Source organism: Pollicipes pollicipes, unplaced genomic scaffold (genome assembly GCF_011947565.3).
Source record: "Pollicipes pollicipes isolate AB1234 unplaced genomic scaffold, Ppol_2.1 Scaffold_6052;HRSCAF=7182_pilon_pilon_pilon, whole genome shotgun sequence".
Classification (NCBI taxonomy): Eukaryota; Metazoa; Arthropoda; class Thecostraca; order Pollicipedomorpha; family Pollicipedidae; genus Pollicipes; species Pollicipes pollicipes.
The window spans coordinates 15873359-15899950 of record NW_023596805.1 but is presented as its reverse complement, the minus strand read 5'-3'; the positions used below and the strand labels follow the sequence as shown (position 1 = coordinate 15899950).

The window sequence follows — 26592 nt, the reverse complement described above, 5'->3', positions numbered from 1 at the left end:
AGGTCTTGACCTTGACGTCAAATGACGTCAAGCAAGGTCAACTTCAAGATTGGTATCTAAAGTGCCCGCAGACCGCCTCATGCAACCCGTTTGACTTCCGACTTTGTTTTACCTTTAGACGGTCATGGTGAATAAAAATCAGCGAAATTTTTTTATTTTCAAAATCTGAACAAGCGTTTATGATTACGCTGGGTTGTCCGTCTCTAAAAACAACGTGCTTATCTGGTCCATTTAAACTCAGTGACGTGCACTTTGTCCATGGAAGATGTCTGTTGCGGTCCCTGTTATGAAGAAATTCGAAATGAGCTTCAGGAACTACCCTATAATGCCCGCTCCCAGTCAAAACGCCGGTTGGTTTTGATCTCAGTCTGACCTTCGTACCTGGTCCTTATCTTTTTGTCCTTGGTCCTTATCTTTAAGTCAACTTTTGACACACGCTCGGGTGGGGTTCAAGTTGACCCCCCTCGAGTATTTTTCCGGAATGGTTTCCGAACGCTGCGGCGTATCCGCGCCAAATTTTACATAGCTGTAGGCAATTGAATGTCGGATCGTTCGGCATCAAAAATTCAGTAAGGTCGCTGACCTATGGCAGTTCAAATTCAGGCCATGGTCTCAGCGAAGGCAATTTCTAGGAAATAGTACAATCTGATCCAACAACGGAGTACTAGACGAAGCCATACATCTCTGAGATACTTTCTAAGGCAACACAACAATTGAATGAACAGCTTACATTGCCCTGGGATCAGGTAGGAAGTTCAGGTCAAGGTCAAAATCAACTTGCTTTCTTACCCTAGTGCTTGCTGAAAGGGGTAGTTTCTGGTGCTTATTTCCAATTTATTGATGACAGGAACCGCATAATACACCTTTCATAGACTTCTTAACCGTCAGAACAGGTCAGTGAACTAAAATGACCCAGGTCAATATTTTGTTTTGAGGAGCATACTGCCTAGCGTAATCTTTGTTGCTTATCCAAGTGCAGAACTCAAAGCGATCTTATGGTTTCGGTCACCATGGCCTCCAAAAGTTCAAACGAGGTTACTGGCCCTGATGAGCACGTGACTTTTTGCTCAAACAGTTATCTAGGTTCCAGGGGCCCTTTGGAGACCAACCTGGAATTTCACCTTGTTTGACTCTCTTTGGTCCGAAGGTCATGACTTAAGTGCCTCAAAATTTGACCTAAGTGATTAACGTACAGGTCAACACATCCTGTGAATTTAGTGCATTGCAGCGGCACGAGGTCAACACCCCGTCGTGTGGGTCACCAATAGGTGGCGCCGAGTGCTGTTATTGTGTGTGTGATATTGTGCGCTGTGTATGTCTTCATAGTTTCGCTGCACTGTTAATGTTGAGCAAGGATGTGAGTGATATTCCTACCACAGAACGATTGCTAGTATAGCTATTGTTTGGCCGCTAATGGCATATTGACTACCGTAACAAGCAGATGTTGACTGGCGTCAAGTGATGTAGTCGAACCGAGCCATGGCGGTGGTAATATATTTCGTGTAACATGACAACGCAGTAGTCTTCGAGATCTGTCCCTCTTTGGACGCGTTTCCCTGTCTGTCAGTCCGGGTCGGCATCACGTCAATGCCGGCACCGGTTTTTTTTCAAACCTGACCAGCGCAAGCAACGCAGCAGTGCTAGTCCCAGCCACTCGGCCGCAACCAGCCGGTTGACAGCCCGAGTCCTGAGGTGCAGGCGTTTACGCTTGTGTCGTACTGCACGGGGGCTCGGGTTGTCAGCTGAAGAAAACTACAGGGTACTACTGCCACCTTTCTCTTTCGTCGCCGAAAACAGTGGCATGCGCGACGGTATCTCGCTCTCTTAGTTCCAGATATTTCAGGAGGATCACATTGACCCCCACCCGGGCGCGTGTTAACAGTCTTCTTTATGGCCCTATATCAGCCGCCGTCTTCTAGACACACATAACCCCCCGCTGCATACGCTGGACCCGCCGGCCGAGTAACTCAACCTCGGTCGGTGACACGCGATTGTATCAGGCGCGTGGCCGGGTGAGTTATGCGCAGCTACTAGGCTCTCTTCCGTTCGAGCCCAGGCATGATCATTCACCATGTTCTCCGTTCCATGGGAACCTATGCATAGAATCCGTAACGCGATTCGATGCTTCCTTTAAAAAGTCGCCCTCAGCGTCTAACCGGCCATCCATTGCATTCGATATTTCCAGAACCGCAATGATTGGCTTAGCCGAACATCGTGCGATATCGCACTAGCTTCTCATTGCTCAACTTTGGCATCATTTCCGTCACATGTGAACATGACACGTTTCCGATGTACGTAGTACATAAGCCGTATCGTTGGTGACCAAGTATGCTCATGTATGTCTCTGGACTTAGAGACGCAAGGCTGTTGTTGGTTGTGCGCATGGACATTCTGGTGTGAGTATTGGTGAGTGGAAATTACTGGAAATGGAAACTGTTAGCTGGCAATAGTTATTTTTTTCTGACTCGCTAGACAGACTAGCACGAGCGGGGTCTGCAATAATTAAGCTATCACGAAAGCGGCGAGAAATCTCCCTTAGTCCTAGATTAATAGACTTTGTTATAATCCTAAATCGAAGTGTTTTATAACTAGCACCTATTTTAGAGACGCATGGAGCCGCCTAATACTCCACTGTGGCCTCCGATTGAATGATTCCTTAGAAATCGTCTTCGCTGGCAATCACAGCTTGAATTTGGCCTGCCACTAGCCAGCGACCTTCCAAGCTGCATTTTGTTTTGCATATCAAAAGACCCACTTTCCCATTGTCTACGCACAGCTATACAAACTTGAGCGTGGCTACGCCGCGCCGTTCGGAACCTAAACTATGAAAACCTTCGGGGGGGAGGAGGGGTGGGGGGGGGGGGGGCAAAATGGTCCCCCATCCGAGCGCTTGTTAGAGCAGAGCATATTTGTATGCAATGCATATTTAAGTAGTTCACTTCCATTCGCCTCCGGATGTGACGTAAAAATCTTCGGGGGGGTGGGGGGGCAGATGGTCCCCCCACCCGATCACGTGTTAAGGCATAGCATGCTTGTTTGCTATTCATATCTAAGCGGTTCATTTGAATTGCCCTCCAGATGTGATATCTCTTAAAGCAATGCGCCCGGTCCTGGTGACGGTGACCCCCGTCCTGTTGAGGGTGACCTCCGTCCTGTTGAGGGTGACCTCCGTCCTGTTCAGGGCAACCTCCGTCCTGTTGAGGGTGACCTCCGTCCTGTTGAGGGTGACCTCCGTCCTGTTGAGGGTGACCCCCGTCCTGTTGAGGGTACCCTCCGTCCTGTTGAGGGTAACCTCCGTCCTGTTGAGGGTAACCTCCGTCCTGTTGAGGGTGACCTCCGTCCTGTTGAGGGTGACCTCCGTCCTGTTGAGGGTGACCTCCGTCCTGTTGAGGGTAACCTCCGTCCTGTTGAGGGTGACCTCCGTCCTGTTGAGGGTAACCTCCGTCCTGTTGAGGGTGACCTCCGTCCTGTTGAGGGTGACCTCCGTCCTGTTGAGGGTGACCTCCGTCCTGTTGAGGGTGACCTCCGTCCTGTTGAGGGTGACCTCCGTCCTGTTGAGGGTAACCTCCGTCCTGTTGAGGGTGACCTCCGTCCTGTTGAGGGTGACCTCCGTCCAGCCCGATCCGAGGCCACCTAAGCCGAGCGCCACACAGCGTGCGGTCCGGTCGAAGCCTCAGCGTCTGCACGCCCGGCTGGTTAGCCGGCTTGGCCTCACAGGCCGCCCGCCTCCGCGATCAGTACAGCAGCCTGCTTCGAAAGCGCTGCCGAGTCTCCGTATTTGGGGGCTCTCGTAATTTCCGTCGCCGCGGATCATAGATGGTGTTGATTTATTTTTGGCTGCCAGTTTGTCAAGTGTAATAAGGAACGCGTCTTGACTTTTACCTAGGAAACCGAAAGAAAGAATGAGCGAAAGAGAGAGAGAGAGAGAGAGAGAGAGAGAGAGAGAGAGAGAGAGAGAGAGAGAGAGAGAGAGAGAGAGAGAGAGAGAGAGAGAGAGAGAGAGAGAGAGAGAGAGAGAGAGAGAGAGAGAGAGAGAGAGAGAGAGAGAGAGAGAGAGAGAGAGAGAGAGAGAGAGAGAGAGAGAGAGAGAGAGAGAGAGAGAGAGAGAGAGAGAGAGAGAGAGAGAGAGAGAGAGAGAGAGAGAGAGAGAGAGAGAGAGAGAGGAGAGAGAGAGAGAGAGAGAGAGAGAGAGAGAGAGAGAGAGAGAGAGAGAGAGAGAGAGAGAGAGAGAGAGAGAGAGAGAGAGAGAGAGAGAGAGAGAGAGAGAAGAGAGAGAGAGAGAAGAGAGAGAGAGAAGGAAAAGAGAGATAGAGGGTGAGTGAGTGAGCAAGAGAGCGAGTGAGTGAGTGAGTGATGAGTGAGTGAGTGAGTGAGTGAGTGAGTGAGTGAGTGAGTGAGTGAGTGAGTGAGTGAATGAATGAATGAGTGAGCGAGTGAGTTGAGTGAGTGAGAGATAGGGAGGGAGGGAGAGAAGAAAATTGTTATAAGCCGCATTGAACTTTTGGGACAAGTCTCAGTACAGACGGAGTGTCAGTGCAGACGGAACGTCAGGGCACACAGAGTCAGCACTCAGACTTCTATCGCGTTTACTGGCGTTATTGTTTACACAGTGCTTCGAAGGTCTAGCTGTATGGACACCGTAAGATGTGAGTCGGTTCCTCCGCCGTTACGTCGGCAGACCGGTGTACAGCGGCCTCACCTTGAATGTCAGCAGGTAGAGCGGCAGGTTCCAGGGCGAGATCAGGGCCGCCACGCCCACCGGCTGACGCAGCGTGTAATTGAGCACGCCCGGCGTGGGCGTGTTGGACCTGCGCACGTCGCGACAGGCGTCAGAGTCTCACGTGCAGTGCAGGTGAAACTCCCTAAACCAGGACGTTTCACTTGCATTGTGCTGCTGACGTAAATTTGTTCGGTGCCAATGACATTGGCAGAAGCGGGCAGGCCCACGCACGTACGCACGCACGCACGCACGCAAACACGCATGCAGGTACACACGCACGCACGCACGCACGCACGCACGCACGCACGCACGCACGCACGCACGCACGCACGCACGCACGCACACCCACACGCACACCCACCCACACGCACATGCACACGCACTATATGTATACTTATACATGTATATATATATATATATATATATATATATATATATATATATATATATATATACCCGACGCTAAGGCCCTCCCATGAGTGGTAAAAACTAAACATCTACCCTTATAATGATGCGTGCAAAAAGCATCTTGTCGAAACGTGTTTTTTAGGAATGAGGTTGAATTCCAGACGATGGGCTATGAGGGTGCACGTTAGCGCCAGCCCCATTTCCATTGCTGCTCATGCCCTAACAAAATCTTTGGATTTGAAGGTGGCTGGTCGCTCTGAAGTGCGTAACATCTGTTAGGGTATCCGAACTAGAGGCGTCGCTCCGCAGGCCAGGTGTTGTTTTGACCCAGTTTTTGACCCAGTGAGGGCGCCATTAGTTGGCGCGGAGCCGGGCCTTGGGCGTTGCTCACGTCGCTAATTGGTGATTGACGGACTCGGCGTAGGCGCGGAAGTTCAGCACCGCCCTGGGGATGTCGACAGCCTTGGCCAGCCAGACCGGCTTGCCCTGGTCACGTGACTCGGCCGCGGCGAACTCGTCCAGTCGTGACTCCAAGATGGCGGCGGCCTTGAGGCAGAAGTCCGTCCGCTGCTGGACCGGCAGTTTAGACCAGCTGAACAGGGATCAGTCGTGTGAGACAGGCAGAACGCGGAGACAGTTTGATCAATGATCGCAAACAAGCGCAGCACGTCGCCGTGCATTCCTTTCACTTTGCGTCGATGCGAACGGGGGACGTGCCAGCACCTATTGGTCGCGCAGGGGTGTCAATATCTTTCGACTTGATGTATCAGGTCGGCGACAAAAGTGTATGTTTTCATTTATACATCATCATAAAAATATATTCACAACAAGCTTTGTGCCAAAAATGCTTTTGGCAGAAAATTTCAGAAACAGCCAAGACGAAAGGATACCGTTTTCTCTGCAGAACTAAAATAAGGTCTCCAAACAGAGATATTATGCTTCCATGGTAACACATTTCATCACACAACACAAGCAATCCTTTTCGTAGAGGCTCTTTACCTCTACCGATGATACCATGTTTTTTTATACGTTTCGTCCCATCCCGATGACAGCATTATCATATAATTTTAGATGGTCGCTCGCATTGGTGACAGGTCGACGACAAATCAGTATATTTCTTATGGCACGGCCGGTCGACCGATTCGCTGCTTTTACCAGCCGACTCTCAGTGTCTCAATCTAGACAATATAAAATGCCGAAAAGATCTAGATATGTGGATTCATCCGGCCGCAAAGCCATGTTTCAATTATTGCGATGCGACTGATATGAGATGGGTGGTGACTTTCAATGTACTGCGACTCTGCAAGCGGCATTCGCATTCCAGTGTCATGAATGCCTGCCTAGGATTCATTTTTTGGGTCCTGTGTACTTTGTTGGCGGTGCCGGGATTTAGCACCTCTCCCTAGCGATTGACAGTTCAGGGGAAGTGGGCGAGATGATCCGATTCGAGATAGAGATTGACCTGTGATTGTCCAAACCGCCTGCTCAAGACAGAAAAGGCTGTTGACTCACTGCAGCAGTCACAAGCGACCAGCCCTCCTCCCTTTGAAGTGAACCGTGAGTTCGATGTTGAAGTCTGATGGCATTCCTTATCAAAGGGAGTGGCAGGATATGATAATGGTTCTGAAGTGTCAATTCATGCCATGCTTGCTCTTGCCTTGATTGCGAATAGTAACCAGTCACATATACCTACAAATCCGAGGTGTACCTAGTTTCCTATCCAGTTCAGAGCTCCATTCCCTCCTAAGTTTGTGAAAAAGTGTGCCAATCTGGGAGACATCCATATTGTGGGGTAGATTGCAGCATTTGCCACTGCTCCCTCCAACCATTTTTCAAAAATATATGCCCCTGCTTGAAATACAATTATTTGATCGATGTTTTGTCAGCATTTACACAATTATTCACACTTTACCCTTTTGCCAACATTATCTTGCTTGCTCGAAATCTATATGATAGCCAATTATATAGCCAATGGGACGCAATTGAAAGTGAGGAGTGAGGTGGTGCGGCAAACGTAGGCAATTAGGGGGGGGGGACAACTTCCATTGCTTCTCCCCCTTAACCAAGACCTTTACTGCAAATGTGAGTTATAGGAGGTCTTGTGGTATTGTGGTCCAACTGTCCTATGAGTTCAGTGAAAGATGGACATTTGGTTGTCTTTGAGGACAATGTTGGCTATTTCTGATGATAGCAACCCTACACTAAGAGAAAATCTCTGGAAATGATTTGTTCTGCAGTGTTCATTCATATGCAAAGTTTCCTTGCATTTGTGAGCAAGGCACTTGCATGGATGCAAATATGGTGTATTTTATTGCTGTTTTAGCGAACATGGATTTCAAAATTGTCCGGATGGAATCCTTAGCGTAATCGCTGTATGCATTAAATGCTGGTTGTGAGGTCAGGTAGCCTACGTAATATGCAGCCTACAATGATAAAAAATAATTATTGGTTGTGTGGTGTGGCATAATGACAGGAGTGTCAATTCTTATACATATTGGGGGGGGGGGGAGATAGCAGCCCATGGGTCATGATCAATGAAACAAACCTAGAGGAGATGGTTTTGTGTTTGAGTTAGTTTGTCCCATAATTGCAGCTATCTTCCCGCTAAAAGTGTTTGGGGAGGAAGAATCAGCATTGAAGGAGCCCAACCCGACATGGAAGTTAGATGGGGCCCGAAATGTTTATTCGAATTAATACTCCTGCATTATACGCGACAAGTATCACAGGAAAACTTAGATTTGCATGCTACTTACCAAGCAAAGAGCGATTTTGGTTGGCTGACTACATTTCTAGTAATGTTTGGATGTGAGCAACGAAGCGTGTCATTCTGCTTTGCCAGATGTTTCCATTTTTTGAAATGCAGAGTTCTACACCAGCGTATATAACACCAGCGTATGCACCAGCGTATACTTCATCAGCATATACAGCGTATAACGATAAATAAAAAGGAATGGTGGCTGACAATCTTAACCTTACCATGCTTCGCCGGGTTTTCATGACGTGGACTGATAGGAGGGGGAGGGGTGGCGACATGCCGTTTGCAACCTAAGAAAGGTAGAGACACGCGAGAAAAAAGCAAGGAACTGTCATTGACAAGATCTTGCGATTGGTAAGAACTCTTCTTCTGTTAACTGACCCCACTAGACCAAATCCAAGGTCAAATTTTCCTCAAAATCATTATATTTCAGCTTTGTATGTCTGTATGTACGAAACCATGCAGCGTAGAGACATTGGACATAAAGATGCGTATTTCTTGTTGATTATGGGTACCATGGCGCGTAGATTTATTTTTCGAGCCTATATTTATAACGTAGGGCTTCGTTGATGTCACAGTGCCAGCCCGCCGCGCGCTGTCCGCAACCTTGTCACTTGCCGCCCACCGCCTCTGCTGCCCTTGGACTGTCTTGCAATGCTCGCAAAAACACCGGCACTCCGAAACCAGAATTGCGAGGGACATGTCTCTGGTGTTAACACACGCCCAACGGGTGCCCCTGGGACTATCAAAGATCTGAGGGAGACCGCACAATATGTCGGACTAGCATCCTCGGAAATCCGTAAGGAGGGGGGGGGGGCGTAGCATCGCCCCCCCCCCCCCTTTCCCTCCTGTCCGGGTGGCTATATTGTTCTGAAAGAACTAGCGGCCTGACGTAAAACTTTTAACAAATGTTAATACAATTTTCTTCTTGGGGCACGGCGAAAGGCGCCCACCAGGCAACGCATATCGCGCCAGGCTTGGGGCGCGCCTCAGGTGTGGTGGTTAGTTTGATGACGGTTAAGATGAGGCTCGAAGCGCACACGTGATTTTCGTAAGGGGGCATGGCCTCGAGGAGGCCTGCATATTGGGCGCCATCCCCAGTACTGCCTGCCACCGGTTCGAACTCTGCCATATATATTGATTCCCTGATTATCGGGGCCCTTCACTGTCGTTTTTTTTTGCAGTCGAGGAAAGCAAAACCAGCCGTAGATCGAGTTTAGACGTGAGGCCCCGGCAAGTTCCGAGGGTGGAAGAAAACTCCTGTTGTGATTGGGCTATCTCATTAGTCTAGGGCAAGTACACCTGCTTTCTTAGCAGCGGCACACACCCTGACATTTGCTGAAGAATAGGGTATAATTGAGCATTTGGGTTGTGTGCATGATATCGCAAACTGCAGTAATGAAAGAGGCTTTCGGTAATTACTGATGACACTACTGGGCATGGACTTTGTCATATGGCAGCACATGACCTTGCTGGCGACAACTTTGGCTCTAGAAATTTGGTCGGCGACAAAAAGTACACTTAAACCACCCGTGAGATCGCGTTTCCCGCCAGGGGTCGAATCCGGTCCTCAAACGGGGAACTCAAAGCTCACCCAACGGAGACATCGCGCTGTGGTGGGAGATCGGTTAGACAACGTAGGCATCGCGCTGTGGTGGGAGATCGGTTAGACAACGTAGGCATCGCGCTGTGGTGGGAGATCGGCTAGACAACGTAGGCATCGCGCTGTGGTGGGAGATCGGCTAGACAACGTAGGCATCGCGCTGTGGTGGGAGATCGGTTAGACAACGGAGACATCGCGCTGTGGTGGGAGATCGGTTAGACACCGAGTGGACGCGAGAGAGGAGATGCCCCAAGTGCGGCAGACATCCGAAAACAGCTTAAAGGAAATGCTCCACAATTGAGCAAATTGAAGCAAGCATCAGATAGGACGAAATGAGCTCACCTTTGATCATTGGTATATATTCCAAGTGGACAAAACTGTTGCAGACAACACAATTTCTAGATGTAGTGAAAATTATCCTCAATGTGTCATATTTGACTGCGTTATTGCACCTTGCACAATATGGACTGAGGGCCAGTTGACGGCCGTTGTGTGTGGAACGCCAGATATAAACAGCCTGACATCTGTATTTTTCGTGGCCTTGACCATACCATTGAGGTCATACTCAGCGCCCTCGACGCCCCGCGGAGCCTGCTACATTAACCGTGCACGACGCTCCGGCACCGCTGTGTTCGACACACAGCTATACCGTGACTCATGCAGCCTGAAAGGTGGCGGCCTTGCAACCGCCAGAAATGGCGGGTGATTCACGTGTTCCATGAAGGCATCTTGCGAAGTTAAAACCGCTGGCGTTTATCACGTGGTGCAATGACTAACCGCTATGCAGCCCATGAGATCGTGCAAGGACTAACCGCCATGCAGCTCATGAGAGCGTGCAAGGACTAACCGCCATGCAGCTCATCAGAGCCTGCACGGCTCGATCGCACCTGACGTAGAATGCAGTTTCATAAACTCGGCTCAGCGGAGTCGCACGACGCCCTTCTTTTACTATCAGAATCAAGCACACCTCCGATTCCGACGATTCCGGTCCCCACCTTCTTTAAAATTGTGTGCTATTGCACTGGGTCGCCATAAATACCCCACGGAAAATCCTTCCGTAACTGCCTACCCCAAGACAATCGCCAGAGACTGCGATGAATATTCGTTACACTTTACTCAGATGACCCGACCCACACTAATGAAATTCAACCTGTCAAAACGTGTTTGAGTTACACGTGAAAAAGTTGCGGTACTCGTCCTGATTCGCATCATTGATGTGATCAGAAACATCAGTGACAAGCGCCTATCACCAAGCTAGATACGGCTCTGACCAATGGCTGGTTATTGCAGCTAATTATGCTAATTATGCTTGTAGAGCCCGCTTTCAGCACCCTTTTGCAAAACATCGTTAGAGATGCCGATCCAAACCCGGTGACACAGCGAGCCCCGTCGCCCTGTCTTGGCGACAGACTCTTGTCGCAGCGTTTACAGCAGCGGCAGCCAACAGGAGTGCGTGTTCGCTAGTCATGCCTTCCAAACGCTGTTATCATTGTATTTTTTCAACGCATTCAGTTGCTGAGGCTATGTGACGTCGCCCGCCTCTCACCCTGGCACGAATAGCAAGCACCGCGGGGAATCGAACCCCCATACCCCTGGTCTGCCAGGTGAACAGCTCAACCACCCCAGTACCTAGGTAGGCGCAGCCAATCGTGGGAAAGGGCGACAGGGTTGACAAAGGGCCCTGCAGGTGAGAGACCCCCCCCCCCAAAAAAAAAAATCACTGGGTTTGACACACATTACTTCTGGGGAGCGAATTTTGTTTTCATGTTTCTACCCTCCAATACATCTTCTTCTCCTATATGCTATATTTACACGTCGTTCGTTCTAAAGAAACCAACACCAAGAATGTCTTTGTTGGACGCGATCTCTCCAGTATGTTGGCAAACAGACACGGACCGAGGAGACGCCCCTTCCTCCCCCCCCCCCCCCTGCCGACGGGGATGGGCCGATCCCGCCCGGCCGGCCAGAATTCACCTGGTGAAGGCCGCGGCTGCGGCGGCCACAGCCTCGTCCACTTCCGGCTGGCCGCTGTCCGGCACAGTGAGGCCCACTTGAGCCGTGCTGGGGTCGTAGCTGTCCAGCCGAGCCGGCACGGTCACGAACCGGCCGCCGATGTAGTTCTGCAGGTGGAGCGTCATGGCGCCGCTGGAGCCGCTGGAACGGAACCAAGCTGGTCAGGGGCAGCGAGAGCAGCACACCTATGTTCGACTCAATTTTTTTATCAAGTCAGTGCTGACTTAGATTTGTGGATCCGAATCAGCTCACGACTCATAACCTTTCCATTTTTTTATCGACTCAGTTCAGACTCATGGCTTGCGTTGGGTCATTTGACTCATGACTCACACAGCCCGCCAATCACAGATCTGATTCAGTTGTATATATATATATATATATATATATATATATATATATATATATATATATATGTGAATAACCCAGTAGCAGGTATGTAGTTTGAGCCTACCAAATTCAGTGCGGTAAACCGGCGCCGACTGTCGTTTCCTGTGGCCTGTCACCGACCAGCCCTCCTAAGTCTTAGCTACCAGGCTGGCATATTCTTCCTGGCACATATGACCCAGACCCATGAGCCATACAACATGCAGCGTGGACAAGACTGCACCTAATTTGATCTTTGGCAGTCTGCACTTTCCCGGTACCAGCCAAGTGCATTCACAGGTAAGGAATTTCATTTCCCATAGCCAGTACCGGCCATACGGTCAGCAATGGAATCAGATGTGAGCACGTTAACATTAGATTGCAGTTCTTGCGATAGCGGTGAGCTAGCATAAGTTGCATACATAATATGGCCTTATCTACTTACCGCAACTTAATCAGTATCACCAATTACAGTTTCATTTACTCTATTGTTGTGACAATTGACAATGAACAGCTCTGTTACAGGTTCTGTTAAATTTTGTTTTTCTGTTCTAGTTTTTTAATGCAGCATCATCCAATTTCATAAATGTATTTTTCAACGGTTTTGGTGTGATCGCGTTTCGATCTGGGATGAAGATGGTTTAAGCCGGGCTTGGAAACGGTTACAGAAATCCATTTAGCTTTTGTATAGTGGTACAAAATTAGCTGTACGTTACAATGAACATAGCTCAGCTTGGTCAGCTTGGTTTTGGCCATTCAGAGGTCTCCAGCAGGGGAGCCCAGCTTCTGCATCCATTTTCACCCTCGGTGTCAAAATTTTGGCATAAAAATTCCAACGGCCAATGATGTTCGAGGAATATAATGCAATGATGTGGCATCTGTTAATTCCCAGTATTTCGATGACAGCAATTCTTGTCAATGATCTTAGTATGGCCGAGCACTTTCGTGGCTTAAAACAGCATTGTGTTAACGTTTCCGGCTTACCGTTGAGTTCAAATAAGTGTGACCTCATGTGGAAAGGAAGACAGAAAAAATCCAAACAGTTGGTATGTGGTAAAGTTCCAGCGTCTGCAGTTGAAATACTCGATGTATGGCTTAGCGCCGGCGCTAACGACCGGAGGGAGAACATCCATCTCACAACAGGTCAAATTAAACCCACCTCGGGTGCATGGCTGTAAAGAGCCTTAACGCTTAAGGGAAGAACGATTATTGCTTTTAAGTTCAAGGGTAGTGGTAGACTGACGGCGTGCCACTACCGCCGACAGACTACGCCGGCGGTAGTGGCACGCCGGATCCTCTGTCCGCGACACGTTAATGTATAAGAACGAAAACCGCCATGGTATCTATGACCATCACGCCATGGTATCGATTATCATCACGCCATGGTATAGATGATCACCACGCCATGGTATTGATGATCATCATGCCATGGTATTGATGATCATCACGCCATGGTATTGATGATCATCAGCGGCGCGTGTGGTCGCGGTGACACTACGCTTGATTTCGCCGAGATCTATTCAGTGGTTCTTAAACCAGCGTCATTGCATTTTATCAACAGCGGTTTTGCCTCTGGGATACTGCCAGGGAAGAGGCTTATCATCTGTGGGCCTGACTGTTAGATCTAGCCACATTGGCGGATATCAAACCAACTATGAGTACTTTCATAGTGCCTATGCTAAAATGGAAGCTGGTGTACGAGCAGCTTACGACACATTTGACATGGCATGCCCTGATAGCTCGAGCCCCTACAGGCTGCGGAGGGGTAATGTCACTGGGGCGGCAATCCCGAGTATTTCAGATAGTATATGCGAGCCATGGTTGTTCGTGTCATGGATTGGACATCATCATGGACAAATCGTAACATGGATTCAGGTTACGTTCCAGAGTAACGACACTGTACTCGCGAATGCATCGTTCGCCTTTGCAGGGGATTGACAGAAATGAAACGGCTCAACAAGGCAGGAAGGGAGCTGGGTGCCATCACGAAAGGCATGACAGAACGTTTATCCATCGGACATACACTTTTTAAAATACAATTTTATCGCACAAGACGCAGTCCGAGCTTAACACTGAAAAAGCACTCATGCAAGTAGCGACTTGGCAACATACCTACAGGCATTCCAGTCATGCTTCAGTGGTCTGGTCACTAAAAGCCCCTATATCGTCAGGGATCTTCAAACCTATTCAACAGTGGCAGTAGACCGCAACAGCCCATACAGTCGCCAGGAAAATGTGTTTCCCATGCTCAAAAGTTTCCAGTCAAGACTGCAACAAGCACATTGCTCTACCTGTTGCTGCCGGGCCAAATATAAAACAGATGTAACTTCCTTAACACGTGTCACAGTTCTGGGTATCTGGGTCGTCGGTGCATGTTGCACTTCCTTACGACCTTTCTCGACAATGGGCCACGTGCCGAAGTGGAACACGGTTAAACGGATGTGGATGTGGACAAAATGTGGAAATCTTTAAAGCTCTGTTTCACAGCTACACCGACGACCCTGCTGGTTAGTGAACAGCGTTAAGCTAGATGGAAGCATATTTTTTATTACATTATTACACATTTCAGTTTTATACTCACAGTGAAACAGCGAGCTGTGGCCCATTTCCAGCACATGGACAGCCAATGCAATATGCCACATCCGGTTACAACACGACTAACATCAAACTAATACCACATTAACAACACATTTGATCCAGTCTTCACAAACATTCACATTCACAACACATTCAATACCCTTTATCACTGTTACCACTCCTACGCCTGCGTCGCTCACTCCTCATGACAGTTAGCTTGACATACACGGTGCAATCGCACAGGTGGCTGACGACGCACATTGTCCCAGGGTGTGCGACGACCAGGTCTTAACGCACGCTAATCATCTCACTGCGACAGCCCCTCCCCATCAGTTCCCTCTCATCCCACTCATGCTACTCATGCTACAATGGTGCTGAGCTATTATTGCGGACATGCATGCTATAATCCAAAACGCAGCAAAAATATCGACGGTTGCATGGGTGATTATAGGCTTGGATGCGTGCAGGCTATTTCATCCGTTTAAAATGTATTTAGGAAATGACGCTTGATCACCTTCGGAGATAATAAATGTCTTTTGAAAAGATGCTGTAGTGGGTTCTAAAATTTAGTTAGGTAGTGCTAAAAGTTCCTGAAAAAGTGCCGCCACTGATTAATTAATGTATACCCATTTGACCAGCAGTGGCAGTTTCGGGCCGACCGAACTAGCTCCTCACTGTTCCGCTGGTTGGATGGAAGGGGAGGGGGGCTGATCATGTTGGACGTGCCGGCATGCCTCTCGAAGCTGGTTGGCGCGTCTCTGGGACGTTTGGTCGGCATGCGTAAAATGCGGGTGACGCCTTCCCGACTACACTGTGCTCTTATCAGTCGGCCTGGACGTAAAGGCCCTGGTGCGTCTCCGAGCGTCTCGATGCGGACAGCACGACGCCTGGCTTGTCAACTGTTATGACCCTTGTGATAGTATTCCTGCTTCCTCCGCATCCGCCATTTTGTAAATATACCATTACCTGGCATCGTACGTCATGCCCGTGTCATGTTTCTATTTTGCATGTGCTTTACATCCGGTATATCACAACATATGCAAGTAAATCATCAATTGCTCGTGGCTGTTATCTTTCTGTATATGTCCTGCATTGCAAACATGGGCAGAATTGTCGCTTTTTGGCAATGGGTTATTCTTCCACCAACCTGCTCACCTTATGTTGATGGTGAGTTCGAAATGTTGCATAATGATGTCACGGGTTAAAAATCTAGCCAACTTTGGAGGGTTAAAAGCGTCAGTTACGCCGAGACAACGTCAAATATTAAATTCAACGCCAAACTTAGCAAGTTTGCGCATGTAGGTGACCAACACAGTGGCCGGATATCATGTGACGTTTAACATATAATGGCAGGCAATTTGGCCGAGGATGTGCCTTGGTGACCGAACAAAATAAAGGGAAGGCATTTACATGCAAGGTGTTAAGATGTTTTAAACTGGAGCTCATTAGAAGAATACGTCATATCACACTGTTCCAATCCCTGACACGAGAAGCCTTCTGAATCGCGCAGTCAGTCCCGGATCAGCACAGGGACCCTCATTGACGCAACAACATCCCTGATCACCGCAGGCAGTCCGATAGTTTTCACACAGACTCCAGTTCCATGTTTTTCTGTGTTCTTCAGAGATATTGAGTTCTCCTTGACTGTAGATTGCGGATGAAATGGGGTTCATAGTTTGTATTAACATGGCCAGCCCATGTTCGTCTTATAATGCTCAAGCTCCTATCAGAGCTGATTACTGATAAGAAAACTACGTAACATGGTGTTGAATATGCGTGCTCGCGAGTCACAGCAATAACAGCCTCGACGCCCGGCGTTGCAGTCTCCAGACCGTGCGACTTTGGCCTTGCGGCTGTAGCACTAAGTGGTGGTCAATGAGCAAACGAAAAAGATGACGCGTCTTAAGGGAGATGGCCGGCGAACTAGGTAAATCGGCATGCATGCTTAATGCGGAGCAAAAGTAACCTAAATGCAATACCAATCTGAAAAGTGGGGCGCCAGTTAACATTGCTGCCCCCCTGGCCTCCCTGTTCCTACGCCCATGGCTTGAGCAACTTGAAAAGTATGGCTGGTGACGATATCGCGTATTTTAATCAGCTTCCAGCTACTTACCGGCACGCCGAAGGACTCTACAGCTGGCAGAATCGTGCTTGTGCCGCACAAATACCTCACAACCTTGTCCTGGTCAAATCTGAAGAGGGTGTTGTGTTTAGCGGTGCCCATCCGCAGTCGCTTCGGCGCGGAGTCATTCACAACACGTGGCACGATACTGCGCTCGCGCTTCATACGCTCCACACTTCATTTCACTCCAGTCTACCAAAAATGTGTCAACGCGTGTGGACAGCACATACCTTACAGTGATCTGCTTGCCTGATCCGCAGACAAGCTCTTGTCTCCCCACGCTGTGGACGCGCATAAGACTTCAGACTACCAGACACACGTGTGCGTGAACCACGAGACCGTCGGAACAGAAGTCTGTTGCCAAGCGGAGCCAGCTCGTAAACGCGCACGTGCGCTCGGTGTTTACGAACTCAGCTGAAAAAGCCTTATCAGTGGCGATTTTGCCCGTAGGTCGTCTGCAATGTACATTCCAGCAACGACTATGCCGAGCACAGGTTCATATCATGCCATCGGGATCAGCCTCCCCCCTTTCGGTCACCTGCTGGGCACGGGTCTGCCGTTAGTTCCTCAACGCGACACTAGGTGTCTCTGAGGTCAAAATCCAGCGGGCCTGGCCTCTCTTAAGTTTGTAAACAAAGACGACGGGTGTATTTTGTGATGTATGTGTGCTGAAGTCCGCTAGGTTGCTGTTTTCTGTTCGCAAAAAATTGCAGACGCCGTACCCAATAGATCCATCAGTTCGTTCTGATTCACCCTCACCTGAGTTGCAGAAAGGGGTGCGCCCAACGCTCGCGAACTTTAAAGGCTGCTAACACATCTCGACCGCTGCAGTCCGCTGGTATTACGGAGCAAACGGGCCTTCGCTGCCTGTGCCGCGGCGGCGCACCCGTGATGGTATGGGCGGCCCCTAAGCCGATTGGTCGTCACCATCTGGAGCCCATATGTGGGCCACGTGGGTTTATGGGACACGCGGGCAGGGGCGCACGATCCGTGCCGATCAGTCCACGCACAGGCTCCCACGGCGCGGATCGACTTGGGCCGCGTCAGCGTTCACGACGACTTCGGAGTGTGCTACGCCGCCCTTCCAACGCGTTTCTTACCTTCATTTTGCAACTCTGGCTAATAGAGACTCTTCCTTTTCAACGTCTGTTTTCGAATCAAGTCGACAGTCCTCCGGAAAACTAACAAACTTTCACACGAACAGGTGCACTAGCGGGGAACGGAGCGGGAGGGGAGGGGGGGGGGGGGGGGGGGGCGTTCACATCGGGGATATACAACGCAGTTGGCTGTTGAGGATACGTGGTGTCGGTCTCATCTCGCCCCTGCGAGGAGTGCGAGCACCGCAGGGAATTGAACCCCCGCACCTCTCGTTTCCCAGACGCGCAGCAGCTAACGCAGACGCATTAACCGCAGAACACTATCGGCAGCTGAGGGAGGGCGCAGTGCCAATTTTCAGGGACGGCAGGCCTATATTACCCCATCCGACCTTGAATCAGAGTGGGAGTTGGGATGGGGTGTGTGGAGCGCGTCGCGGGCGCACTGGAAGAAGACCGCCCCTCTGGCACGGTGATACTTTGAGCGGCGCGCGCAGAGGAGTCGGAAGTTCAAATGCCGCCGTCAGTTCCTCCATTTCCAGACGTTTGCCTGCAATCTTCAATTGCGCATGGGCCGTCTGTTTCAGGGCGGTATGGTTACCTTATAACACCCGGGCTCACGTTGTTCATGGAGAGATGCAACTCAACGCATTACGCAACCCTGGTCAAGCGTTACGCTATAACAACTCAGACGATGGTCCACGCCTCATTCCGCAACAACTCAGACGACCGTCTACGCCTCATTCCGCAACTCATACGATGGTCCATGCCTCATTCCACGATTCAGACGACGGCCCACGCCAAATTCCGCAACTCAGACGAAGGTCCACGCGTCCATCTGCAAGCACTCTGATTTATTCAATGCACAATGGACACTGATTGCGGTGTGTGAGCCAAATGGACTAACATCGGGCAGCAAAGGGTGAAAACAAATGCACGTGGCGTAGAACTGTTCTCGGGTGGGTGGGCGCCTTTCGGTGGCACAATGGGGAGCAGATAAATGTTAACGTGTTGATTCATTGGTACTCAGAAGAAAAGGGAAAATGAAACCATGAAGTTTAGCAGAGATCCCGGGTTAACTTCTCATTCAAAGCACCATCTAGACAGCATAACGACACATTCCTGCTCTCCATTCGGGCAACCAAACTCGACCAAATAACTCAATGTACTGCAAGCGGTGTGACGGAATGGCGACAATTTCTCCGGCCAGGCGATTCCACCTGGCTACATAGTATTTAATGCACTGCAGCAGATCGTGTTAACATTGGACACTCAGCTTCACTTCCACCGGCTTCTGAAGAGAGGACGCAACTCTAGCAGGGTATCTGTGGCTGACGACTCGGCCCGATCTGCACGCCGTGGCCCGAGGCTCGGCCAGATCTGCACGCCGTGGCCCGAGACTCGGCCAGATTTGTGCACCGTGGCCCGAGACTCGGCCAGATTTGTGCACCGTGGCCCGAGACTCTGCCGGATCTGTGCACCGTGGCCCGAGACTCTGCCAGATCTGTGCACCGTGGCCCGAGACTCGGCCAGATCTGTGCACCGTGGCCCGAGACTCGGCCAGATCTGTGCACCGTGGCCCGAGACTCGGCCAGATCTGTGCACCGTGGCCCGAGACTCGGCCAGATCTGTGCACCGTGGCCCGAGACTCGGCCAGATCTGTGCACCGTGGCCCGAGACTCTGCCGGATCTGTGCACCGTGGCCCGAGACTCGGCCAGATCTGTGCACCATGGCCCGAGATCTTCGAATGATCGAGCATTCATCGGTGGGTCCGGGCGCGCTACGTTCGCAGATCCTACTGCACTCATCACGCCTGATCCCTCATCTGTTTCACGAGGCTCAGAGCTTCAGAGCGTGAGAGCGTGCACTGTATGGAGGGAGTACGGCCTGTGTCTCGCATAGCACTCTGTGGAAGCAGCACGGCCCGGTGTGTCGGACAGCACTCTGTGAAGGGAGTACGGCCTGGTGTCTCGCATAGTACTCTGCGGAAGGAGCAAGCACAGCCCGGTGTGCCGGACAGCACCTCGCATCTTCTCCGCTTGATGTCGGCTGACTTGACTGTTCTCTCTTCAACCTTGGTTTCTGAGAAAACCGACGTGGTCTTCGGAATTTGACCTCCCTTTCCCGCCGCTATCACCTCACCATTGCCGCTGGGTCCCGCGGTGCCCACAGCCAGGCCCACCGCAAGACGCCACCACAGGGATTGCCAGACATCCGCTGTTTGCCATAACCGTGCTTGGCACGACCCCACAGTGCGCTGTCATGGACACTCGGCACGACCTCACAGTGCGCTGTCGTGGGCACTCGGCGCGACCTCACAGTGCGCTGTCGTGAACACCCGGCACGACCCTACAGTACGCTGTCGTAGGCCCACAGTGCGCTGTCGTGGACACTCGGCGCGACCTCACAGTGCGCTGCCGTGGGTCCACAGTGCGCTGTCGTGGACACTCGGCGCGACCTCACAGTGCGCTGTCGTGGACACTCGGCGCGACCTCACAGTGCACTGTCGTGAACACCCGGCACGACCTCACAGTGCGCTGTCGTGAACACCCGGCACGACCCTACAGTGCGCTGTCGTGGACACTCGGCACGACCTCACAGTGCGCTGTCGTGGACACTCGGCGCGACCTCACAGTGCGCTGTCGTGAACACCCGGCACGACCCTACAGTGCGCTGTCGTGGACACTCGGCACGACCTCACAGTGCGCTGTCGTGGACACTCGGCGCGACCTCACAGTGCGCTGTCGTGGACACTCGGCGCGACCTCACAGTGCGCTGTCGTGGACACTCGGCACGACCTCACAGTGCGCTGTCGTGGACACTCGGCGCGACCTCACAGTGCGCTGTCGTGGACACTCGGCACGACCTCACAGTGCGCTGTCGTGGACACTCGGCGCGACCTCACAGTGCGCTGTCGTGGACACTCGGCGCGACCTCACAGTGCGCTGTCGTGGACAACTCGGCACGACCTCACAGTGCGCTGTCGTGGACACTCGGCACGACCTCACAGTGCGCTGTCGTGGACACTCGGCACGACCTCACAGTGCGCTGTCATGGACACTCGGCGCGACCTCACAGTGCGCTGTCGTGAACACCCGGCACGACCCTACAGTGCGCTGTCGTGGACACCCGGCACGACCTCACAGTGCGCTGTCGTGGACACTCGGCGCGACCTCACAGTGCGCTGTCGTGAACACCCGGCACGACCCTACAGTGCGCTGTCATGGACACTCGGCACGACCTCACAGTGCGCTGTCGTGGACACTCGGCGCGACCTCACAGTGCGCTGTCGTGGACACTCGGCGCGACCTCACAGTGCGCTGTCGTGGGCACTCGGCACGACCTCACAGTGTGCTGTCGTGGACACTCGGCACGACCCCACAGTGCGCTGTCGTGAACACCCGGCACGACCACACAGTGTGCTGTCGTGGACATTTGACACGACCCCACAGTGCGCTGTCGTGGACAGTCGGATGCGAATGAACGTGCACCAGCGCCATGACCATGGAATGTGTCAGTGAGCACATGCTGGGGTCGTTGCCAGGATGTGTCCGTGAGCACATGCTGGGGTCGTTGCCAGAATGTGAGCGTACAAGATCATATGACATAAGCTCAATGTTGCAGCGTAACCAAAGGAAATGTTCCACATTTCAAAATATTGAGGCAAGTATCATATTAATGAAATAATCTCACTTGTAACTAATGATATACTTTAAACGGGAGTGTTCCAAATTTGTATGGGATCTTGAGCTGAAATAGCCATATTGAGGATAATTTCGGTGCAGTTCACAGCATTGCCCTTCTTAAGACCTAAAACGCTATAGTTTCTGAGCTACATGGCCGCAAACATGTACAGACTATTTCAAGGTCATTTAGGCGTGCACGACGCTGTAGCAACATCATTTGAATGCTGCCACCCCATAGGCCATGTGCGATTGAGGGCCGGGAAGAATATTAACGCTCAGTAGCATTGTATATTTTCAACTTGCATTCACATGCTCGGTTATGGCGCTATTTTTACGTGATTCGATTTCAAGTTTTATTTCTGTAATTACTCGTGTCACTGTCCAACTTCCTGCATTACGCAGCACAACACATGGTTTGTGTTTGAAACTTGCACTGAGTGCAAAACTTTGAGAGCAAACGAAATCCGGCGGTACCAGAAATCGTGCCCACGTACGCCACAGGTGAAAAACTCGATGATCATATTTTCTTTGGCCTTGAATACCACGTGATCCATGGGTTGGCAGCATTTGCCTTGGCGTGTCGCTCAGTACTGTATCGGTCCCCCGACCCGCCGTATTCATCATTATCGCAAAAGCAGAGGTGTTATATGCAAGAAATAAAGAAAGAAATGTTGAAAGTTAATAAACTTGACTGGCGACACATTTGTAATGGAGAGAAACAACCTAATCGTTCGGGAATGCATGTCAGTGTCTGTCTATCTGTGTCTGTGTCCGTGCATGTAAAAATGTCTGCATAGCAAGCATAATGCCATCAGGAATGATCATTCTGATCGATGTCGTCGGCCAGCAAAATAAGGCTGACTAACTGCGGTGCAATAAGTATATCCCGCATACCTGGGCACCGGACGTTTTGGTAGAATTTGGAGCACGGGTAGGGCACCAGACACAGAAGTCAGCAACCATCTCTGTTAGCGGATGACCAAGCAGTCCACAGTTCAGTTCCTCTTCAAGAATTATCTTTATCTCTTCAGCTACTTTCTAAGCCATGGCAGCAATAAATTGACTTGCACAATAGTGACGACTAAACCGTACACAAGTAGTATCACATTAGCCCCAGCACTAATGATACTGATGTGCACATCAGCGTATACAGCAGCGTAGCCATCAGTCCCGGCGCTGATGCACACTGATGTACACATCGGCGTATACATCCGCGTACTCATCAGTCCTGGCGCTGATACACACTGATGTACACATCAGCGTATACAGCAGCGTATACATCAGCCCCGGCACTGATGCACACTGATGTACACATCAGCGTATACAGCAGCGTATTCATCAGCCCCGGCACTGATGCACACTGATGTACACATCAGCGTATGCAACAGCGTAGCCATCAGCCCCGGCGCTGATGTAACGCAGGCGGCCGCACCCGCCAGTTCCTGGCGTTCAAAGCCAAACTAGCCTCTCTTATATAGACGATCAATATGTAGTATCATTCGACATCTATCCGAGGACTGCTGAAAACAAACAGCTATAAGTATGATTTGCGGTTAAATTAAGATGCATACCACCTCGCCGTGATCACCATATTGCTGTCCTGCTGAACATGCGCCCGGGTGGCCGGCTAGATAGCCTTCGTTCGGGTGGGGCGGTCAGTTTGACCCGCCTGAGATCTCGAGAACTAAGAAAATTAGACACCAAATTTACAGGGTGTACTGACCTGTACGTGAACTGACTTAGGTCAAAGTTTCAGATTCCTGGGTCATGACATTCGGGTCCAAAAAGGTCAAACAAGGTCACGTTCCAGGTTGGTGTACAACGTGCCCCCAGGACGTAGATTACCGTTTCTATGCAAAAGGTAACATTCTCATTTCAGTTTAGTGACCTTGCTTAACCTTTTGAAGGTCAAGGTGACCAAAATCATACAATATTGCTTTGAGTTTTGCGTTTGGCTAGGCGACAAAGATTACGCTGGGCAGTATGCTCCTAAAACAAAATGTTGACCTATGTCATTTTAGATCAATGGCCTATTCTGACCTCTAAGAAGTCCATGGAAGATGTATAATGCGGTTCCTGCTATCAACAAACTTGAAATGAGCACCAGAAACTATCCCATACAGCAAGTCGGCGAGAAACAAAACAGATTCATTTTGACTTTGATGTGACCTTCATATCTGACCTTAGGTCAATTTAATTTGTGCATTCGACTGCTGTATTATCGAAGAGAGCATCTCAGTTATGTTTGGCTTTGTCTAACGCTCCGTTGTTGTATCAGACTGAAGGATTCCCTAGAAATTGCCTGCGCTGAAACCATGACCTGACTTTGACCTGCCATAGGTCAGCGACCTTACAGGGTGCATCTAAATTATTGATAACGAACGATCCGCTATTTAATTGTCTACAGCTATGCAAAATTGGGCGTGGCTACGCTGCGCTGTTCTGAAACTATTCTGGAAAAACGTTCGGGGGGGGGGGGGCGGCAATTTGACCCCATCCGAGCGCGTGTTGAGCATGGGCGCGGCTTCTGGCGCCAGAAATTCGCCGTTTACATAATGCGTAGCGTAGCCCGGTTCAGATCTAAGTCGAGCAGACGGCTACGCTGAAGTAAATGCATAGCTGTAGAAGATTCCGTTTTAATCGGCAGCCTAGGAACGAGATGCCCACTTCAATACCATTTTTGGTTCGTTATGGCTCTTTTGAGCTGAATGGGCTGTTTGTTATGGGACTGAGGGCACTGACAAGTTTTCGATATAAGCACAGTAATACTGCGGAAAATGGTGTTAGCCTAAGGTAGGAAAATGCATATTGGTGAATAAAAATACAAAATACATGGGAAGAATATGCGGTAAATCTCCATGAACCAAACTAAAAAAAAGGTAGACTTCACGCGTTTGAGCCCATTGGGCAAGCTTTCGAAGTTAGACAAGTAGAATGTTGCGGTATATCTTCCTCACCTAAATGGTATGATTCGTTTTGCCGGACGTACGCTCCTCCGGTGACAGGGTGTCTGCAGAATGCTGTCCCTGCAATATTCGTATCCTGCTTCATATCCTGCAGTATCACTATGCTACTACTACTTGAGGCGATCGCATCGCGATGCTGTCAGCTGAGCAGCAAAAGCGCCATGTTTCCAAGCCACGCAATGTCCGTACAATGTCTCAGTTGTTTTGCACGGACGGGGCCACTCCGCGTTCGTGCCACATTCCTAGCCTTGTTCTCGAAAAAAATATGGAAAACCTGTTGGACAATCTCTGCACAGCCATGCAACGACCTTCCGACAGTCGGAGCCTGCAGCGCGGGCAGTTTGACACTATCCGTTGCTATCTGACCGTTGTTCACTGCTGCAGCAGCCAGCCATGCAGCCAAGGTCAGTCTGCGCCGGTGCTAGTGCAGTGGAGCGGCCTCAGCGCCGCAGCACGCGGCCAGCCAGTGACGGAGCCAGCGGCTGCTCTGGGGCGGCTGCAGCCAGACCTAGACACCCGGCGTTTAACTGTGCGCATGTTACAGTGCTTCCGCAATTTGATCTCACCGTCAATCTCACACATTTGAAGACATTGAAGGAGGCATGAGACATGATGAAATAAACTCACTTTAACTAATGGTATAATTTTAAAGGCAGTGTCCCGAATTTGTATGGGGATTTTAACTCAAATAGTCATCCTGAAAGTCATTCGGTGGAGTTCACAACCCTGCCCTTCTTAAGAGCTAGACTTCTCTAGTTTCTGAGCTACGCGCCCGCGAAGATGTGCAGACTATTTCGGGGAGACTATTTTGGGATCAGCTTGGCATATCAATCAAATCAAATTAAATAATCTCAAATAACTGGCTCTCAATCAATGATGTGCAGGACACAATGACGCAACAAAACATGGTGTATTGAGAAACACTTAATAAGCAGAGAAATCGTGTTGTCTGGAGCAGTATTTTCCACTTCAAAGTAAAACAATAGTTATAAGTGAGCTCATGTCATCAATCTGATATTTTCTCCAAGATCTTTAACTACGAAGCATTCCCTTTAACCCGGTACGGGCGGGGTTCCTCAAAGGCCCACCAATGACCGGAACGGGTAGGTTTGACATCCCTCCTATCCCAAGGACGGTTGGGACGAAAAAATCAGATTGCAATCAATATTGGTGTGACGTGCGGTCATAGGCCATGCAACGAACTTAAATTTAACATGCTAATCTGAAATAACTGACCACTCCAACAGCACATTTCAGTTAGGAGCATGTCTTATGGTGTGATATCACTGCGCCATGATCAAATATGCTTCATAGCAAGGTATGCCATGCTACGCACACCGTGCCAGGTCTAGAGCCAAGGTCACGTGCCGTGCAAATAAGAGCTAAGGGTGTTGAGGCAGCACTTACCTTTGATCAAACATGTATATTATATATATATATATATATATTTGTTTGATAAAAAATTACTGCTGCCTCAACATTGGTGAGCTTTTTGACGTATCGTTCTAGTCGGGCTTCTGACTTGGCATTACCGTTTAGATTAAAGACGGTTCACGCAAAATTACTCATTTAGTCGTCGCTCTTTACGTTCTTACGTTTCGGGACCCTATCTCATCGTTGGAGAAGACTGAATGACACAAGAAATAAGTTTTGAGTTTTAAAGGATAAAAATTGTGCACTGCTGTCGGAAGCATCTTTTGGTACGGAGAACATAAGTGAAGCGCGGCTAATTGGGGTAAGAGAGAATGCTATTTTCACTATGATACGTATAAAATAAACTCATAGTGGGAACATGACAAATACACAAACATGTTGCCACAATTGCACCAATAGTGCTCACCACCTACCACATAATAGTTCAACGGTTGTACAAGAATTGGTTTGTCTGTTTTGGGCTGGAGAGAATTGGTTAATGAACATACTTCCCCAAATTTGAAGGCGTCTTCTGTCATTGCAAGTCCGAAAAATGTCAGTGTTGTCTATCAGTAATTGTCGTGTCAATATCCTGCCATCACTGATGCCAATGCCGCTGTTGGTGGCATACACTTTTCCAAGACAACGGATGAATTTGCGCCTGGTTTTGCTCATGGGTCTGTACAAACTTACAAAAAGGGCAATCCCCTTCGTCTAATAATTTCACAGGTCCCTTCACCCATGAATTGCAAAACGTCTTAATGGCCTTCTGTCCCCATATCTTCCCATGCCCTACAGCTTGCCGTTAACGGATGAGTTTATTGATATAGTGCGATCTCGTCAACCTAAGGGTCTTTTAGTCCCTCTGGAT

The 26592-nt window shown here is 49.9% G+C and overlaps 1 protein-coding gene across 4 annotated transcripts in view; it reads right to left on the bottom strand.

Annotated features, from left to right (window-relative positions):
* The window catches only part of LOC119104850 (2-aminomuconic semialdehyde dehydrogenase), a 47679-nt gene extending 21983 nt beyond the window's left edge, over window positions 1–25696 (bottom strand). The window contains exons 1-5 of one of the 4 annotated variants that reach the window (XM_037228576.1): window positions 16792–16847; window positions 16553–16631; window positions 11461–11640; window positions 5520–5720; window positions 4700–4808 (exon numbers count right to left, since the gene is read on the bottom strand). In XM_037228576.1, coding sequence (XP_037084471.1) covers window positions 4700–4808; window positions 5520–5720; window positions 11461–11624 — 474 coding nt within the window. In that variant the 5' untranslated portion in view covers window positions 11625–11640; window positions 16553–16631; window positions 16792–16847. The other 3 variants (XM_037228577.1, XM_037228574.1, XM_037228575.1) reach the window with 3 other exon arrangements.
* Between the last annotated feature and the right edge of the window lie 896 nt (window positions 25697–26592).